This window comes from Peromyscus leucopus, chromosome 5 (genome assembly GCF_004664715.2).
Source record: "Peromyscus leucopus breed LL Stock chromosome 5, UCI_PerLeu_2.1, whole genome shotgun sequence".
Lineage (NCBI taxonomy): Eukaryota > Metazoa > Chordata > Mammalia > Rodentia > Cricetidae > Peromyscus > Peromyscus leucopus.
Window position 1 is genome coordinate 13,743,673 of NC_051067.1, and position 19,182 is coordinate 13,762,854.

General features: G+C 46.4%; 2 protein-coding genes across 2 annotated transcripts; both read left to right on the forward strand.

Moving 5' to 3' along the window:
• Positions 1 to 485: 485 nt before the first annotated feature.
• Positions 486 to 8,569, forward strand: LOC114689547 (NUT family member 2-like). The gene is made up of 7 exons (XM_028863854.2): positions 486 to 1,202; positions 3,079 to 3,787; positions 4,678 to 4,806; positions 5,797 to 5,957; positions 6,387 to 6,679; positions 7,100 to 7,216; positions 7,650 to 8,569. Exons 1-7 carry the CDS (start codon positions 980 to 982, stop codon positions 8,412 to 8,414), a joined length of 2,397 nt encoding a protein of 798 aa, XP_028719687.2. The 5' UTR covers positions 486 to 979; the 3' UTR covers positions 8,415 to 8,569.
• Positions 8,570 to 13,304: 4,735 nt separating this feature from the next.
• On the forward strand, positions 13,305 to 16,689 carry LOC114689548 (olfactory receptor 4K3-like). Its single transcript, XM_028863855.2, has 2 exons — positions 13,305 to 13,854; positions 16,237 to 16,689. The coding sequence occupies exons 1-2, from the start codon at positions 13,360 to 13,362 to the stop codon at positions 16,687 to 16,689; spliced, it is 948 nt and encodes a 315-aa protein (XP_028719688.1). The 5' UTR covers positions 13,305 to 13,359.
• The last annotated feature ends 2,493 nt before the right edge of the window (positions 16,690 to 19,182 follow it).

The window sequence follows — 19,182 nt, forward strand, 5'->3', positions numbered from 1 at the left end:
TTAACAATTTCTAAGGCAATTAAGTGAGATAGTCTTTTCCTGCAACCAGAGAACATGATTCCAAGAACACCAGCATATAAAAAAACAAGATGGAAGTCTACAGCTAGTGAATCCAAGATCATATTGGAGCATAAGATGGGCACATGCACACACAGAAATCAGTACTGGGCAATGGTAAATGGAATCCTGGCTTTTTCAAAATGTACACGGGTAATGGATTTCTATGCCTAGAAAATCAGGGCCCTAAGAATGTTAAGCCTCTTTGTCTTGGAGTGAAAGAATGTTTTCTCTTTTCTTGTCCCTCTCATTTAACCTTGTTTCCATTGAGAAGCTCACGAAGGCCAATTTGTCACATGAGCCTACACATTATTTTTTGTGGTAGAAGAACAGATTTTTAATCATCAAATGTCTGTTTGCAATAAAAGGACTCAATACCACTGATCCAGAGAAGTGATTTCAGTTTTGAGTCCTGTGGACTACATATGCTGAGTGAAGCCTTGATGGGCTGGCACCTCTAGCAAAAAGGGATGGTGAATGAGACTATCATGCTACAGGGTACAGACATCCCAGCACTGGTTGGACACACAAGAACTGCTCCGTAAAGAATGGCATGCACATGGCGAGAAGATCCATGGATCTCCTGAGATCAGATTTTCAAATATGTCTGACTCTGTTACTTAGACCCTCTTTATTTGTCTGCATATATGTTCTAATTTGTTGAGTAAGTGTAAACAATGTAAAAATGTTCACGTGCCTGCCCTCTGTAGGAGGGATGCAGAACGCAGGATGAAGGGATTAAAACAAGGTCTACTGAAGAAATAAGGAAGAGGCATCAGTGACCGCAGTGTGCTGTGTCTATAAGAAACCATCTAAAGTTTTCCTAGAGGCAAACACTAAGCATGTGCAAGCACCTCTAACAAGGATGCATCCTTTGAACTGACCCCAAGGTTCTTGGGCACCTGCCACAGCCCCTTACGGAATGTTCCCCAGCCCTGCTTTACTCTTGCCCCTCCCCCGCTTCAGAATGTTAAATGCCACATTCTGGAGCTGTTTACTTTCAAACTTTTCTCAGCTGTGGCTGGCTCTCTTGAGCATCTGTCACATCTTGGCGACTCTCGGTGTGATTCATCTGAGTTTTCTCACCATGGATCCTAGCAGACAGGCATGGTTACTGTCCAAGCCTGTAGGAATAGCTTCCGAAGGTAAGCCTGGAGTATTGGGGTATGGGACCTGACTCCCTACCTCGGGCAATTTAAATCTGATGCTATCAATGACTGACTGGACCAAGGGAGGGGATGGGAGACAGCTCTGGACTTCGGCAAGGACATCTCACCTTGGAGACTGACAAAGCTTATGGCAGGGTGAACAGAGTCCATGGTGGAACTGAGTTGCCACAAGGAAACACACTGGATCAGGAGATATGATGAGAGGCCCCAGACTGGCTCCTCCTGTATGGCAGGCAGGTCTTCTGAGCACAGGTCATAGCTGTGGTGGGATGGTTCACTGTGGTGGCCCAGGGAAGGCTCACGGGCAACAGCTGAGCTCTGGGTCATTTCTCTATGCTGCTGGAACTTGTGCTGTGAAATTATGAATTCCAGGAATTTAACTGGGCCACCTTAGACCTTGGGAGGACAGTGCAGACTAGGCAGGATACAGCTCAGTGGGGTCTTCTCTGTGAGGATGGAGGTTATTTCACCAACTGGCAGCCCAGAGTCCCTCATGCCTTACGACTGAGGGAAGGCTTCTCCTTCACCAGGTAGTTGATGTTTTTGATTCTTGTGAAGCAGAGCAGTTAGGAAACATCAACTAACAAAGAAATGGGTGGCTGTTCTTAATTTTTGGACTTACTTTTTCAAATATCAGTTTAGAGGTGTTGTGTTGGGACTATTTGTGCAGTTCCCTTAGCCCAGCATGTAACTGTAATGGGAAGCCTCTCTTCCCTGACGTGGAGTGCTGTTGGTTTGGGTGGGTTCTAAGGTGGCTGGGTCCTTTTCCAGGGGCTTTAGAGAGAAGCGCTTGTCTTAGAACATGTTCTGTGTTACTGTTAAGCAGAGCTAGAATGGTTGTTCTGGGTTTTTGGACTTGGCTCTCTTTGAGAGAGCCCTCATGAGTTCCTGCTTGAACAGCAATGAGCTCCAGGGAATTATGTCTCACTTGGCACCTAATCATTTCCTTATATTGTTGGGCTCTCGCAAGAAAAGGATCACATGTGGTTTTCATTTCATGGCTAATTGTGACAATGCCAGTAGCTGTGGTAATCCCTAGAAACCTCCAGACAGCCCCTCCACTCACCATTCCCTGGCCCTTTACAGCCTTCCACAGCCTACCAGGCTTGCAAGGGCAGGGTGTCAGGGAACTGCCTGGCTGTCTTACACACCAGTGCTGTGGGAAGAGCTCCCAACCATGGTGGGGACCAATGACCATCAGGGCATGTGGAGCTTCCAGAATCTATCCCATTGCTGTTTCCTGTGGGAGGCATTAGGAGAAGGAGCAGGAGCATGGGTAGAACATGCTACAGGGTCACCTCCAGGATTCCGGGGTGCTGACTTGGAGGACTGCACAAAGGTGTTTTTGGTTTGTTGTGCTGGACTAGAAATGGGGGAGGTTTGAGAGTGTGGGAGGAACAATCAGAAGGGAATGAGGTCAGTATCTGAAATCTGCCATCTTCACAGAGGCCCTTCTAGAAACTGTCCCCCATTGATGGTGCCTTGCCTCCTGTGAGCATAATCACTGGGATGGTGGTCCAGACTAAGTCAAAGTGATCCATCTCTGGGAAGAGAGCTGGAACACTGGTGAGTTTTCTGCCAGGGATTCCGGAAAGAGCCTCTCAGAGGTGGGAACGCTGAGGGCTCCTCTCCACAGACAGGGATCAGGGAATCTTGGTGAATGGAGAGGAAGATCCCTGCTGGAACAGTGCTCAGCCAGATGAACCCAGCATGGAATTCCCTCAGGGAAATCTGCAAACAGTACAGTCTCCTCTTCCCCATGACCCTCTCCCAATTTCCACTACCAGGACCACCGAGTCACCCTCCTGTGCCCTCTCTCCTCTCCCATCCACTCTCTCCTTTATCTTCACAGCATCTTCACTGGGACAGAACATGACTGTGAACCCCGGTGCATCCATGCCTACATTTGCTACCCTGCCTGTTCTCCCACCTGCCCCCCAACCAGCACCCCAGTTATTCTGGGAGCCTCCAGCACCCCTCGTGACTGCAGGCATCTCTCCCAGGAATCCTCTAGTGCTGTCTGCCTTGCCTGGGATGTCTTTGGTGGCAGAAAATGGAAGCACTGCCCTGGGGACAGCTGTACCACTGAACATTGTGCAGGTTGGGACACCGGGCAGGCCTGTCCAGCCTGTGCACAATGCCAACATTGTCCTCACTCAGATGCCCCTCAACTGTAATGGCCCCGGGCCCCAGGGTGGTGGCATGGGGCACCCTGCTTCACTCATCATGGCGACACCTGCCGCAAACACCTTCATAAATGCTCGGATTGCTTCAACCGTCCAGCCTCAAGAAGGAACGTGGGTCCTGGGCCCTCATCCCCCGACCACACAGCCAGTCGTCCCGGTGGTTCCTGTCAGGTCCCCAGTGAACTCAGCACCACCCACAAAAGGAGCATATGGGGAGAGTGGTCCAGCCAATGGCCAAACCAACTCCCCAGAAAACTACTCGTCCAAACCGGACAGCGTCTATGGGAACTTCCGGCGCTGGCAGCACATCAAGACTCTGGTCCAGCGGCACCTGTCCCAGACTCCTGACGTGGCAGCTTTCTCCTGCTTCCTCATGTGAGTGTCGCCCGTGCCTGGAAGGTCCGTCTGGGGCTTCAACGTGATGAGTGTGAGGTGGACAAGGAAGGAGCTGAAGGTGATGGGGCCGCTCCAGAGGGCCACACTCTGAGGAACAGCCATGTCACACTAGGGATCCTGGAGTCCCGGGAGCTAGGATTTGGATTTAGGCCTTTCACTCCATTTGGTGGTTCTTCTCTCCTTAACTTTTTACCCTCTAGCATTGACAGACTCCAGAAAGACCTGTACATTTGTCCCCACCCCATTGTTCTGGGGAATGTCTCTTAGGCCAGCAGGCTCCAGACCTGCACTGGGGAAATCTTTAGTCTCTTTGCTCCATTGCCCCAGTCCTTAACCCTGGGTTCCAGATCATTCTGTGCATTTTGTCAGTCAGCTCAGCCTCATGACCAGGTAGACTAAGAGGACTCAAACCACAGACACTGTATTTTCACAGTTCTGGACACTGGAGACTCTGACAGAACTTTGAAGGGTCAGTTCTGATCAAGTGTCCTTGGCTGTCTCACAGGACTCAAAGAAAAAATTTTGGGGGGGGGGTCTTCTTCCTTCCAAGAAGAGAACTACCCCATCCTGGGAGCCCCACATCATGACCTAAGCCTGGCTACCACACAAGGTCCCATTTCCAGGGACTTTCTCTTTGACTTTGTCACCCCTACTTCCATGTCCGGAGCCTAAACCTCACTCAATCTTCCACGCTGAGTGGTAGAAGGAGAATTCACGTGGCAGCCAGGGAAACGGGCAGAGATCTTTGTGTCGATGTTTGCTGCATGGTTAGGCATTCCCAGAGGCTGACTTTACACTAGCACAGGATACAGATGCATCTTGGGGTGGGTCTGCTGGGTCTGGAGTTGAGTGGTTCTACTGAATTACAGTCCAGTGCTTCGGTCCCTGGCCCGGAGGAAGCCCACCATGAATGTGGAGGAGGGCCTGTGGAGGGGTCTGCAGGAATGGCAGTGCACAAGCAATTATGACCGGATGATCTTCTTTGAGATGGCGGAAAAGTGAGTCAAGGGAGTCGTGAAGCAGGGTGTGTGGGGAGGCGTTAAACATGGATGGGTCTTAAGGAGGGCATGTGTTGTGGGTACTGCTCAGTTGGAACTAGGTCTAGTGAGTTGTTACCCACACTCTGCCAAGAGGATTACCTAACACTTGGGCCCTGGTGGCAGTCTTGGTGTCCAGGATGCTGTTTTCACTTCTTCCTGGAGTGCTGGGCTATCTGCCCCATGGTCCCAGCAGCTCTGACCTCATTAGTCACGAGTCTAGCAGGGTCAGAGTGGGAGAAGTGGCCCAGCCCAGCCCCATGGGGTCTCCTCCAACACTGGGGGTTGTGCAAAGCAAACATGCTCCACAAGTCTTAGGCCAGCTACCTGGCATGGAGCTACTGCTTTTTAACAGTAGAACCCACTGCATCCCGAGAGAGTGGCCTCAGTTGTATCCTTGTGTACCTGGAGTGGATATGAACGGAAGCATGCAGAGAGGAGAGAAGCCTCTTACACACTCTGAGGACATGTCTGGTCTCTGCCTTTGCTCCATGTGATGCTGAGGTGCACACAAGCCAACAAACAGCTCTCAGAGGGCAGCAGCCACGCCTCTCAGCTTCCTTTCTACTTTCTCTTGACATCTCCTGGGCCCTTGTCTCCCAGGTCGTTCCAGCTCTCCCAATCTCAGCTTCAGCATCTCTGGATCTGGTCCAAGATCCCTGGTATGCTCCATCAGTCATATCCATGGCCATCTTACCAGTCGGCTCTTCTGTGTGGCTCTAGGCAAGGTCAAGATAGGCCTTAAGGAGGAGTCACATGAAAGCCCTACTTGGGCTACCTCAAACTGATTTGATTCCTGGCAAATATCAAGAGATATAGTGTGCTCCAGAGCTGTGGTTATGTTCCAAGATCAGCAACTTCATGGGAGTGTACCAGACCACCCCAAGACCCTGTACACATGATCACCTTTAGTAATCTCCTATGCTGGGCCCTGGCCTCCCTCATCCCTAGGTTCACAGAATTCGAGAGTGCAGAAGAGATGGAGAATTCAAGGCTGGAGGTGGAGAATTCAAGGCTGGAGATGATGAGAGGTGTCCAGTGCCAAGTTCTTGCAACCACAACAAGGCAAGATCCTCCGAGGCCCCCAGCTCCTGAGGTGGTTGAGGAACCAGGTAGGGCTCACATACCTTTAGGTCTCTATGCAGAAGTCAAATCAGTCAAAATAGACTTTTGCCCCACATGTGGGCTTCTTCCTTCAGGGCAGGGCATTTGCTATATAGCCTGGTGTCCCTTGCAGTTCTTAGTCTTGAACTGGAGAATCATTGAACTGGCCATGATCATTGCTCCCTAAGGACTCAAACACCATGTGATCAGGACCTGGGCACTGAGTTTGGAGAGAACCTGAAACTTTGGGGGCTCCAAATGTTCTCCCATATGACTGTCCTAGGTATATCACCCTTTGCAATGTTCTCTCTCACAGATATTTAGAGAAAACTGTGTTGGCTTACCCTAGGCCACTACAGCTCCCCTGAACTATGCTCTGCATGGCATGGCTGGAGCTGAACCCCATCCATGTATCATCATGCTCTCCTATCTCCTAGTGTGCAGCTCCATAAAGGCTGTCCCCAAGTCTGACCCTGCCCACCTCCCAGTACTCAGACACCAGCAGTTACAAAAGACTGAGCCTCCCATGGAAATTCCACCTGAAGCTGTGCAGGAATACATGAATATCATGGACTGGCTGGAGAGGCTTCCACAGTCATTCACAGGAGAGCCCAAGGAGGAGGAAGAGGAGAGCATCAGGCCGAAGCAGGAAGAAGATGACTTGTACTCAGACACAGGGCTACTGGACTACATTGACGAGCTGTGCTCCCAGAAACACTTTGTTGAACAAGTGAGCTGCATCTGGGGCCCTGGTGTGGGCCAGATTCTGAGTTTGGCATCCTGGTCCTTGTAACCAAGCCTGCTTCCCTACCTTCAGAGCTCTCTGTCTGTCTCTCTCTCTGTCTGTCTATCTCTGTGTGTGTCTGTCTGTGTGTGTGCACTCTCTGTGTCTTTGTCTGTCTGCCTCTCTCTTTCTCTCTCATGTGTGCACGTCTGTCTGTCTGTGTCTGTCTCTCTGTCTCTGTCTCTCTCTTTGTGTGTGTGTTTGTGTGTGTGTGTGTATGTGTGTGTGTGTGTGTGTGTGTGTGTGCATGTGTGTAAATGTTGGTTGTCATCATGACTTGGCAGCAACATAGAACAAGATAGAGGTCCTTTTGGCTTGAAGACTCCCTGCTTCCTGGCACTCAAGTCCTTTTCCTTCTGTTTATAGGTGGAGGCCATAATAAACCCCCAATTTGTGGCAGAAATCCTATCTTCCAAACCAGAGATGGACATACTGGCTCTAATGAAGGATTTGGAGTATGAGGAAGAACTCACTGTTAAGCAGGTAGACAGGGAAGGGTGAACACTAGGGACAGCAGGGAAGGAGCAATAGGTAGGCAAGAAGCAAGCAGATACCAGGCAGACAGGATAGCGAGAGACATCAGGCAAACTGGACAGGGAAGGGAGGACCCCAATAGAGTGGGGTGCTGAGGAACACCAGGTGGACAAGAAAAGAGAGGATTCTGCTCATAAGAACCATGTGACCTTGACTGACCTACAGGAAGTCAAGGCATCCTACCTGGGGCTTCACCCAGAAGAGGACATAGGTATGGACATTGGGGGTGGTCTACGGTATACAGCTGCAAGGAAGCAAGCATGCCACCCAGCAGACCCTCAGTCTCCGACACTCAGACAGTTGGCTACCTCCACCCAAATGCTTCACCCCCTCTCATCCTTTCAGCCTGGGCTGAGTCTTACATGCCCATTTCCTCCTGCAGCTGCTGGAGAAGCACCTGGCTTTGAAGAAGAAAGGCTGTAAGGGTGCACCTCTGAACCCCGGTGCCCCTCAGATACTTGCCAATGCTTCTGTACTGACTGACTGCCAAGGTGCAAAGAGAGATGACCATAGTCCCCAAAGAGGGGCCAGTGCACAGAAATGTTCCTCACAAATGGCTTCCTCAGACCATCAGTGTTCTGGAGCCACCAATGCGGAAATGTGGGGACCTAGGCCTACTGTCTTCCCAAGCAGTCAGTGTTTACCCTCAGTGGCAGACATCGGATCCACTGTTATTCCCTGTGGCAGAGAAGCCCATCCCCCAAACCTGGGGTCCAGATGTACGGTGAGCCTCAGAGGAGTTTCTGCTACCGAGGAGCCCTATGAGTCACTGGGCAGAGCCGCTGAGGACAAGGAGGAGCTCCCCAGCCTGGCCTTCCTCCTGTGTTCCCAGTACAGGCTGGTGCCATGGAAACTGGCCGGCCATTTGTGCCCCTACGCGGGTTTCTCTGACTCTGATAGTATCCCCAAACCCTCATCTCCAAAGATAAGGGGCCTCAGTCCTGATGCATCTCCAATTGCCAAGTCAAAGAAGCGAGCTCTCATTGGAGGCTTGACTCCTATGGCTAAGAGATCTAACTCAGGGCCTGGTCATGCGATGTTTGAAGGGCCATTCTCAGCCCTAGAGCTAGCTCACCCCTTGCAGGCTCAGAAGAGGAAGTATGAGTCACTAGGCACCCGGAAGAGGAAGAGGAAGAAGCGGCACTGAGCCACCGATGTGATGTCCCCTCAAAGCAGGCAGAGTTTTCACTCTGCCTCTAGCCTGCAGCCCCAGAGCAAAAAAAGAAAAGAAAACCAGCTCCTGCTCACCCAGGGCTGATCAGCTGGTGCTAAGGGGGGCACTGGAAGGTTAGAGGCACTGGGAAATAAAGGCAGGGGTGAGGGGTGGGGTGAGGAGTGGAGGGTATTATCACTTTAGAAGTTTGTAATTTACAGTGAATAAAGGTAATTTTGTTGAAAACGGTGTTAGAGCTATGTCTTAGTTTGGGATTCTATTGCTGTGAAGAGACGACATGACCATAGCAACTCTTATAAAGGAAAACAATTAATTGGCTCACTTACAGTTCAGAGGTTCAGTCCATCATCGCCATGGTGGGTCATGATGGCATTCAGGCAGACATGATGCTGGAGAAGGAGCTGAGAGCTTTACATCTTGATCTGCAGGCAACAGGAAGTGAACTGTCTCATTGGGTGTAGCCTGAGTGTGTATGTGTGTGTGTGTGTGTGTGTGTGTGTGTGTGTGTGTGTGTATTAGACCTCAAAGCCTGCCTTCATGGTGACACACTTCCTCGACAAGATGACATCCACTCCAACAAGACCACACCTCCTAATAGTGCCGCTACCTTTGGGGGCCACTTTCTTTGAAACCATCACAGGATGCTACATGGAAGGAGAGATAATGAGGGGAAACCTGGAGATGCCGAGCTCAAGGGTGCACAGGTGCAGGCCCAGGTCTTCCTCTAGATTTACCCACTGATCCTGGGAGAATGCAGACAGGCCCTGGAATCCTTGTTCTCACCCTCTCACAACGCCTCTCTGGTTAAAGGGACTACTTAGAACATGCTATTATTATCTGTGTCCTCAAAAACCTCCCCAGCACTCAGCCTTGTTGACCATTACCCAGTTTTTAGAATTAGCCTAGCGACTGCATTTTTCTTAAGGAGTACTTTCTGCTCCCCTAAAGACATGCATGGCAAGACTAACCCAGTCCTCAGCTAGCCAGGGACTTCTGGAGGAAAAGGCCTGACATTTAGAGGGAGGGGCCAATAGCCATCTGGGGACTGATCAGCTGACACCTTTAGCTAGCTCCATCTTACACATCTGCAAACGCCATGCTCTTTGACAGTGACAGAAAGCCTGTTCCTGTGAACTCTTTTGAAGAACCACTTTTTTTCTTTATTGGAGATTGAACATAAGAACTTTGTGTGCTAGGCAAGCATTCCACTACTAAACTACATCCCCAGATTGCTGTGGGATGTCTTTCTGTATGCTGTGAATATGTGTGGCTCCCATTGGATAATAGATAAAGCTGCACTGGCGTATGGCAGGGCAGGATGGAGTCAGGCGGGAAAATCCAAAAGAGACAGTGAGAGGAGAAAGGCAGAGTGGGGGGACACCAGCCCACCATCCAAGGAACAACATGTAATGGGACACAGGTAAAGCCACAGAACACGTGGCGATACATAGATTAATAGTTATGGGTTGAGTTAAGTTATAAGAGCTAGCTATCAAGAAGCTTGAGCCATAGGTCATACAGTTTATAGTTAATAAAAGCCTTGAGTGATTATTTTAAAAGCGACTGTGGGACCACAAGTGGGAGAGATTCATCCAGACCATGGGGTGACGCAGGACCAGAGAAACTTCTGGCTACACCGGATTCTTTTGTCTTTTGAGACAAGGTCTTCCTACGCTGTGGTAGTTGGCCTTGAATTCACTCTGCAGTCCAAGCACTGCTTGAGATGCCGCCGCCGCCGCCACCACCACCTTGTAGCTGAGCTTACGGGCCTATGCCACCAGACCCAGACTGTAGCTTCACATTCTAATTCACAACTGAAGGAAGTTCTTCAGGCCCGTGTGCACTGGGAGGCATGAAAAGAGGCCCTTGTTAATGGCCAAACAGCTAAAACACCAGCTAGCCTGGCCGTGTCCGCACATAGCCAATCCTTGGCTATGTTAGAAGTGGGTCTCAGAAGAGACTCATGGTAGAAGAGAACTTGGTGTAGGCCTCACTATTGGGCTAGTTCATGGGGTTTTCTTAAGCCCCATCAACCTACATAGGATCTGTGCCAAGACTCTGGGCCATTTCCTGAATCCGCAGCTGTGACATCATAGAAGATGCTTTTTGTGCAAACCTATGGTCTTTGGCCTCATTTAATCATTAAATTAATTAATTACAGTGGTTAAGACAGCACTCACTAGTGGTTCATTTCTGATCCTCCTCTTAGTCCTCTCCACCCTTCAGGCCACCGTCCTTCCTTGGCATGTCCTTTGTCTTAATTTACCTCCACATTAAGGGGGGGGGGGGGCGCATGCACTGAATGTGTTTGTAAAGCATGTGAGGATGAAATCTGTCACTAAACCACAGTGAAATCTCCCTCATGAGGACAGGACTAACATTCCTAATAAGCATAAGAAGAGGAATGAATCATGATGAGTTGCTCTCTCCTTGTAGCCCACTGGCACGACACTGCATGCCAGTTCTTTGTAATCTACTGAAGGAGAACCCCAGAAGCAGAAAGCACACGAGCCAAAGGTCTTAGTTACCTTTCTATTCGTGTGGTAAACACCATGACCAAGAGTATCTTGGGGAGGAAAAGGTTTATTCCATCTTACGGATTATATTTCATCATGCAGTGAACTCAAGACAGGAAACTGGAGGCAGGAATTGAAGCATGGGCTAGAGAGGAACGCTACTTACTGGCTTACCCCTCATTGCTAGCTCAGCCTTCCTTTCATACAACCCACCTTCTCAGAGATGGCACAGCCCACAGTGGTCTGAGCCCTCCCACATCTATCATTAAGAAAATGTTCCACAGACTTGCCTACAGACCAATCTGATGGAGACATCTCGGCTGAGGTTCCTCTTCCCAGATGACCCTGGCTTGCATTGATTGACAAAACACTAACTAGCACAGCATGTCACACTGGGTGTGGTGTTGTCATTACAAGAGTGTACCAGAACACCCCCCGCCCTTCTTTCCATTCTACTGTTTTGGCTGGGTACTGATGCTAGTTTTCTTGGATCTCTGAGTGCTGTCTCAGAATTCACTGTACACTGGCCATCCACAAACATCCTACTTCAGTCTCTATGAGTGTCTCCAGAAAACAGGCCTCTGGCATCTGGGGTCATGGATTGAAGACATTATCTACTGGGTTCTCTAAAAGTGCAAAGCAAAGAGACTCGTTACCTATTTTCCCAGTGGTATTCAGAGAATGTACTGGGTAACCATAAGCATTCACATTCTGCTGCATAGTGCAATATATAAACTTCGGTGTGTAAAGTCATGAATGTGAAGGACATCTAAGACTTTATAATTTGTGAACTTGTGGGAATTAAACTGCATGCTTCTAAATAGTGCGTGAGTTAAAAGAAAAACTCAAGGAAAATTAAAAATTAGAACTAAATAAATATATGTCTGATAAATCACTGATAAGAGGGAAGTAAGTGGTGGTCAATGTCTGCCTTAGAAAGAAAAACAAATTAAGGTGTTCATGTAGTGAAATTAGAAAAATACAACAATATAAGCCAGAAAACAGAGAAAAAAGAAAATAGGAGTAGAAGCAACAAATTTAAAGTTAAAATATTAAATCAATGATATAAATAATTGGTTTTGAGATGATCAATAAAATGCTTAATCTGTTCATAACAGTGGAATGGTAATGGAGAGCATCACTAAATAAATGCTGGCCATCATGTAAAAAAGCCATAGCTACAGACCTTACATAACTGTCAGTCATGTAAGGAAGCCATAACTACAGGTCCCATATTCATTAAGAACATAATAGGAGAAAAAAACACATCCATCCATAGCATATTCATGTGTACATGCCTCTGTACATTTGTATTAAAAACCTCCATTCAGGGGGAAGAGAAAAGAGAATGGAAGAACTAGACGGGTAAGAACTTGAGAGGAACGAACTGAGATGGGGAAGAACTAGATTGAAGGGCTAGAAGAGAGGACTAGAGGAACAAGATGGAAGATGAGGAAGAGCCAGATGGGAAGAACAAGATGAGGAAGAGCCAGATGAGAGAGAAGGAGACGAGAGAGGAGCTGATAGGGGAAAGAACTAGATAGATGAGAACCTAGAAGGGACAGAACTAGATGAAGGAATTAAGATAGAACCTAGAGGGGACAGTAGATAAATATAGAGAGAAATCAGGCAAGAAAGGAGCTAGACATGAGAACAGAACTGAAGCTGTGTATAAAGGATGTTATGCCAGAGGAATTAAAGCAAGTGGACTATAGAACTCGGTGTGCTGAGATTATATTTCCTGATAATAGTCCTCGCCGTTAGTAGTTTTCTCTCCTGAGTCCCTTGGATGTATAATATTAAGGCTGGTCCCTCTAATATTATACAAGACCTGGCGCCCTTGGGTACCCAGTCTCAGGAAGAGTAATCTACCAAGCACACTCAAAAAGCAGTGGTGTGCTTGGCGGAGGCTGTCCAGAGACGAGGCAGTCTCTCCGGGGAGTCGTAAAGGTGACCCCTGAAGTGCCAGCTACCGACGGACCTCACCAAAGGTGCTGCAGACCGGGAGGAACCCCAGGCCTCTTTGTGGCATTGGACAGGTGACTGTTAAAATAAGAAGAATTTCTATGCAAGTGTGGCAACCTGAGTTCAGCCCCAGAACACTTGATATTTCATAGAATAAAAGAATAAGACTTAAAAATCGAAAATCACCAAGAGAATTACTGGAGATGGAAGAAAATGGGCAATGAAATTCCCACCATCCAGCTTGAGTGTTTTCAATTACAGATCAGCACAAGCACCCCAGCTGTGCTTTGAGGTGGGTGCTTCACTGCTGTTCACCAAAAGTTCAACATTACATTCATCTAAGGTTGACAATTAAAGTCATCCTTTGCTTATGTGTTTATGTAATTTATTTTCTTCTCAAGCAACACAGATGGTCAATAGGTTGTTTCTAAAGACACATGAGTAAAATGGATAGAGGCAATCAATCTGTGGTGTCAGAATTTGTGATTTGGGGACTTTCCCACTCACAGAATCTTCAAGTCTTACTCTTTGTGATGTTTTTGATATTATATCTTCTCATCGTGTCTGGAAATATTGTCATCATGGTCTTAATCACCACTGACCCCCATCTCCATTCCCCCATGTACTTCCTGTTGGCCAACTTGTCCTTTGTTGATATGTGGCTTTCCTCAGTCACCACTCCTAAGATGATCACAAACTTTCTCAGGAAACACAAAACCATTTCATTTTCAGGCTGCATGTCCCAGGTCTTCTTTGCCCATTGCATTGCTGCAGGAGAGATGGTGTTGCTGGTGGTAATGGCTTATGACCGCTATGTGGCCATCTGCAAACCACTCCACTACTTCACCATTATGAACCTGAAAAGATGCACTGGGTTGGTGTTGACTTCCTGGACCATTGGCTTTGTGCATGCCATGAGTCATCTTGTAGTGATTGTGGTGTAGCAGGAATCTTAAAAGTTCTTATTAATAAAATCAAACCCGAGCTGAGTTATTGGGGTCCATGCTGGTAGATCAGAGAGACAGGACAAGCCACAGCTATCTCACCTCACCGGATCCTCAGCTGGTCTTGTCTCCTCAGACTGGAGGCTTCTGTGTCCTCATCCCAATGAATCTCAGCTGAACTACTGCTCAAAAGCCTGAATGCTTAACCAGCCACATGCTTAACCAGCCAAAATGCTTAACCAGCCAAAATCTTAACCAGCCAAATGCCGCTAGTTTCTGGTCCTCACGCCTTATATATCTTCCTGTTTTCTACCACCACTCCCTGGGATTAAAGGCTGGCTTTCTGGGATTAAAGGCGTGTCACCATGCTTGGCTATTTCCAATGTGGCCTTGAACTCACAGAGATCCAGAGGGATTTCTATCTCTGGAATGCTAGGATTAAAGGTGTGAGTGCCACCATTTTCTAGCCTTTGTATCTAGTGGCTGTCTGTTCTCTGACCCCAGATAAATTTATTAGAATACACAATACCACCACATTTCCTCTCTTTTTGTCTAAAATTAAAGAAGCTTATAACTAATACAAGAAAAACTATCTTCAATAAGCATATGCAATATACAGTCAAGATTACATTAACAATGTCTAGTCCATTAACATTTGACAGATCCAGACAAAAAAACTCCATTATATATAAACAATGTCCAGTCCAGTAACATCTGATAAACTCAGACCAAAAAATTTTCATTACTTATCTTATTTAAAACAAGTAGTTCCTTTTTAAAAGTAAATTCCATAATCTCCCTTTTTATCTTATCATATCCATATTCTCTCTTTTTTCTTTTCATAATACATTCAGTAGTTTACCTTTTGTCATTTTTATATCTTCCCCTTTTTCTTCAGTGTAGATTCAATGATCTACCTATTTATCCTATTATTTACCTTCTTTCTCAGAGTAGATTCAATGATCTATCTCATATCTATATTCTCTTTTTCCTTTTGCTTTCTAGGGGTGAAGATATCTTTAGGGAATCTTGAAAAGAAAAGTTTTGGGTTAATTATCAAGTCCTGTATCATTTGTCCAGTCTCTGCATAATAGGAAAGTTCAGGGCTTGTTTCAAGTCCTTGTTCAAGTAGTCTGTCAGGCTGGATCATCTCAGTTAGCCATCTCAAAATTGTCCTAAGCAGTTTGTAGTCCAAAGCAGATCTTTCCGTGGTGTTAATCAGCTTAATGGCTTTACCATAGTCCTTTTGAAGATTTCAAAGTTGCTGTTAGGTGTGGTCATGGTTCCATGCAGCCTTTTTTTTTTTTTTTTTTTTTTTTTTGCCTCCTCTGGGGTTTGGAGCAATCACAGTCTGATAAATGTCTGTCCCTCGGAACCATGAACATTCTTCCCTAGAACAGAAAATCTTCACAACAATTTCTCCCCACCATTTGTCTTGCCAAACTTTTCCAAACTGACCTTTGCCGATGCTTTCTTGTAACACGATGGTCCTGGCAATTCTTCTCTGAACCAGCAGCAGTAAACCCTTCGTCCCAGGTAGCAGCATCACCGCAGTCATCAACACGATGAGAAGGAGCTGGCAACATGGAGCAGTAGCCACTGCTTCCATGGTCCCACCACTGTTTGTGGTTCAGTTCGGGCCAAAGCTTCTCCTAAGCCTCCTAGGCCAGCCTCAAACTCGGGATCTTCCTGCCTCTGTCTCCTTCAGCAAATCCTACCGGCGTGTGCCACCACCACAGGCTGAGTGTAGCTTGGGCCTGAGCTGGGGCTCACAAGGCCACAGGCAAACAGATTTTTCATGAATTCGTAACACGAACGTTGGGCGCCAGATGTAGCAGGAATCTTAAAAGTTCTTATTAATAAAATCAAACCCGAGCTGAGTTATTGGGGTCCATGCTGGTAGATCAGAGAGACAGGACAAGCCACAGCTATCTCACCTCACCGGATCCTCAGCTGGTCTTGTCTCCTCAGACTGGAGGCTTCTGTGTCCTCATCCCAATGAATCTCAGCTGAACTACTGCTCAAAAGCCTGAATGCTTAACCAGCCACATGCTTAACCAGCCAAAATGCTTAACCAGCCAAAATCTTAACCAGCCAAATGCCGCTAGTTTCTGGTCCTCACGCCTTATATATCTTCCTGTTTTCTACCACCACTCCCTGGGATTAAAGGCTGGCTTTCTGGGATTAAAGGCGTGTCACCATGCTTGGCTATTTCCAATGTGGCCTTGAACTCACAGAGATCCAGAGGGATTTCTATCTCTGGAATGCTAGGATTAAAGGTGTGAGTGCCACCATTTTCTAGCCTTTGTATCTAGTGGCTGTCTGTTCTCTGACCCCAGATAAATTTATTAGAATACACAATACCACCACATTGTGGAGCTGCCTTTTTGTGGACCCAAGGAAATTGATAGTTTTTTCTGTGACATGCTATTGGTAATCAAGCTAGCCTGCATAGATTCCCATGATCTGGATATTTTAATGAATGCTGACTGTGGACTTGTGGGTGTAACCTGCTTCATTCTGTTGCTCATTTCCTACACATATATCCTTATCACTGTTCGCCAGAGCTCTAAAGCTGGTGCATCTAAGGCTCTGTCCACATGTACTGCCCACCTCACAGTAGTGATGATATTTTTTGTGCCCTGCATCTTCATCTATGTGTGGCCACTCGATATCACCTGGTTAGACAAATTTCTTGCTGTGTTTTACTCTGTTTTTACACCTCTCCTAAATCCAGCCATTTATACACTTAGAAATAAAGAGATGAAAAATGCTATGAAAAGGTTTATTAACAACTACGTGGATTCCAAGGAAAACTACTAATAGCTAGAAACCTCCACTAAATACTTTGAATAATAGAGACTGATCTTACAAAATAAGTTTAAAATCAGGAAATTTACTTATAGTCAATATTTTTACCAGTCTACCAATTCAGGTATACTTCAAAGAACATAATTGCTACTAATCAGCCAGCATAACATTGTAAGTTATACATCTGGAATACAAATATGAATGATCCTTCTTACAGGAATGTTATTCAACCCATTTTGCATTCTCTTTTGTCTTCCATAAAGTTGAACAATGTATGTTTACCAAACTTGTATGCTTTCTCTATGAATAACTTAGTAAACTTCATTTGAATAGAATTCTGTTTATTACAATATCCCCAAAAGTTTTAACTTAAGCCCTGCCAAATTGAACTTTTGCTTATCACAGATATCTACCAAAATGCTAATAGAGACAGGAAGAAGAATTAAGAAAAGATAAGATAAAAGTAATAAACTGTACATTGAACAGCAAAAAAAAAAAAAAAACAAAAAAAAACAAAAACCTCCATTCAGGGTTGGGGGATGGATGAGTTCACAAAGTGCTTGTCTATGCCCAATGAACTGGATTCCCAGAAGCCACATGAAAATCTCAGACATGATAGAGCACAATTGTAACTCCAGATCTAGAACGACAGAGACAGGTGGACCCTGTGTTTGATGACTAGCTAGTCAAGCCTGGCTGCTGATTTCAGGCTAGAGAGAACGGCACCTCAGGCTGCCCCCTGACTGCCACATGCACACCGTGGCATACTAACCCCCAATATCAATAAATAAATGTTGCAGTGGGATGGTCTGTATGTCAAATCACTCTGATTGGTCAATAAATAAAACACTGATTGGTTAGTGGCCAGGCAGGAAGTACAGGCGGGACTAACAGGGAGGAGAATCAAGAGAACAGGAAGGTGGAAGGAGTCACTGCCAGCCGCCACCAGGACAAGTAGCATGTGAAGATGCCAGTAAGCCATGAGCCACATGGCAAGGTATAGATTTATAGAAATGGATTAATTTAAGCTATAAGAACAGTTAGCTAGAAGCCTGCCATGGCCATACAGTTTGTAAGCAATATAAGTCTCTGTGTTTACTTGGTTGGGTCTGAGCGGCTGTGGGACTGGTGGGTGACAGAGATTTGTCCTGACTGTGGGCAAGGCAAGAAAACTCTAAAAAAAAAAAAAAAAAGAAAAGAAAAGAAAAGAAAAGAAAACTCTAGCTACAAAATGTAATTTTTTTTTTTTTTTTGGTATTTTGAGACAGGGTTTCTCTGTGTAGTTTTGGTGCCTGTCCTTGATCTCACTCTGTAGACCAGGCTGGCCTTGAACTCCCAGAGATCCACCTGGCTCTGCCTCCCGAGTGCTGGGATTAAAGGCGTGCGCCACCACTGCCAACCCAGGACAGTCTTGTGAGAGCTGTAGCTCTTTCAAAGAGCTGGACATACTCATGTGTGTGTGTGTGTGTGTGTGTGTGTGTGTGTGTGTGTGTGTGTGTGTAAACCAGATATTGGTATCAGATGTCTTCGTCAATCATCATCCACCTTATCTTTTGACATAGCATTTCTCACTGGCCCTGGTTAGACTGGCTGACCAGGGTGCTCTGGGGATCTGCCTGTCTCCACCTCACCATCACAAGGACTACAGGCATATGTTACCATGCTTAGCTTTTATGTGTGTGCTGGGGATAAAACCCAGGTCCTCACACTTGCTTAACAGGCCCTTTACTCCCTGGCACCCACACTGTATTTTTCATGGAATTGTGTGCAGTCCAAAGTCTCCCTCCAATGATTGTGCTATCGGAACTGTGTGCATGCTAATATCTTTTGCCTTGTTAGCTTTTCTAATAGTTCTGTTAATGCCCTGGAAAAGACTGAAGATCTGAACACATGTGCATATGATACAAACTATGAATCTATGGGACTTTCATAAATGATCACAGGCATTTGAAGATAGTGGAACATTATAACCTCTTCAGAGAAAAAAAAATGGCTCAGGGCTTTAAAGCTGGATGGCACCAGAGAGTGTAAAAGGTGTACCACACAGGACTTGGCAGATTGTCAGTGGGTGTAAACGAGTGTGTAAACATGTCTAATCTTTGAGACAAACAATAAGATCTCAATTACAGAAGGACAAAGAATATGCACAATAGCCCCCATCTGCAAACAATACAAATGCCCACCATTTGGAGAGTAGGGATAAGCACAGTATGATACAGCCAGAAAGCAACAGACAGCAGCAGAGCCTCTTTCCTAGAGAAGCCCATATTCATGCTCTCAAGCATGTCTGTCTCTCTCTCTCCTCCCATGTACCTCCTTCCATCTCTCAACCTTCTGGCCTAACTCTGTATTAAAATATCTTTGTGAAACAGAAACTTGGCTTCATTTAAAAACAAACAAACAAATAAAAATGATAGTGCCAGAGCAAGGAAGAACTTTTAAAAATATGGTAGGTGAAAGAAAATGCAAATCTAAAAAGCTATGAAAGAGATCAGTGACTCTCTG

Bases quoted from the DNA above. Each gene is read 5' to 3' on its own strand.
- LOC114689548 (XM_028863855.2), top strand. From the start codon at position 13,360: ATGAGTAAAATGGATAGAGGCAATCAATCTGTGGTGTCAGAATTTGTG. The intron at 13,855-16,236 runs ATTGTGGTGTAG...CAATACCACCAC, and splicing joins CCATGAGTCATCTTGTAGTG to ATTGTGGAGCTGCCTTTTTG.
- LOC114689547 (XM_028863854.2), top strand. From the start codon at position 980: ATGTTCCCCAGCCCTGCTTTACTCTTGCCCCTCCCCCGCTTCAGAATG. The intron at 3,788-4,677 runs GTGAGTGTCGCC...ACTGAATTACAG, and splicing joins GCTTTCTCCTGCTTCCTCAT to TCCAGTGCTTCGGTCCCTGG. The intron at 5,958-6,386 runs GTAGGGCTCACA...CCTATCTCCTAG, and splicing joins TGAGGTGGTTGAGGAACCAG to TGTGCAGCTCCATAAAGGCT.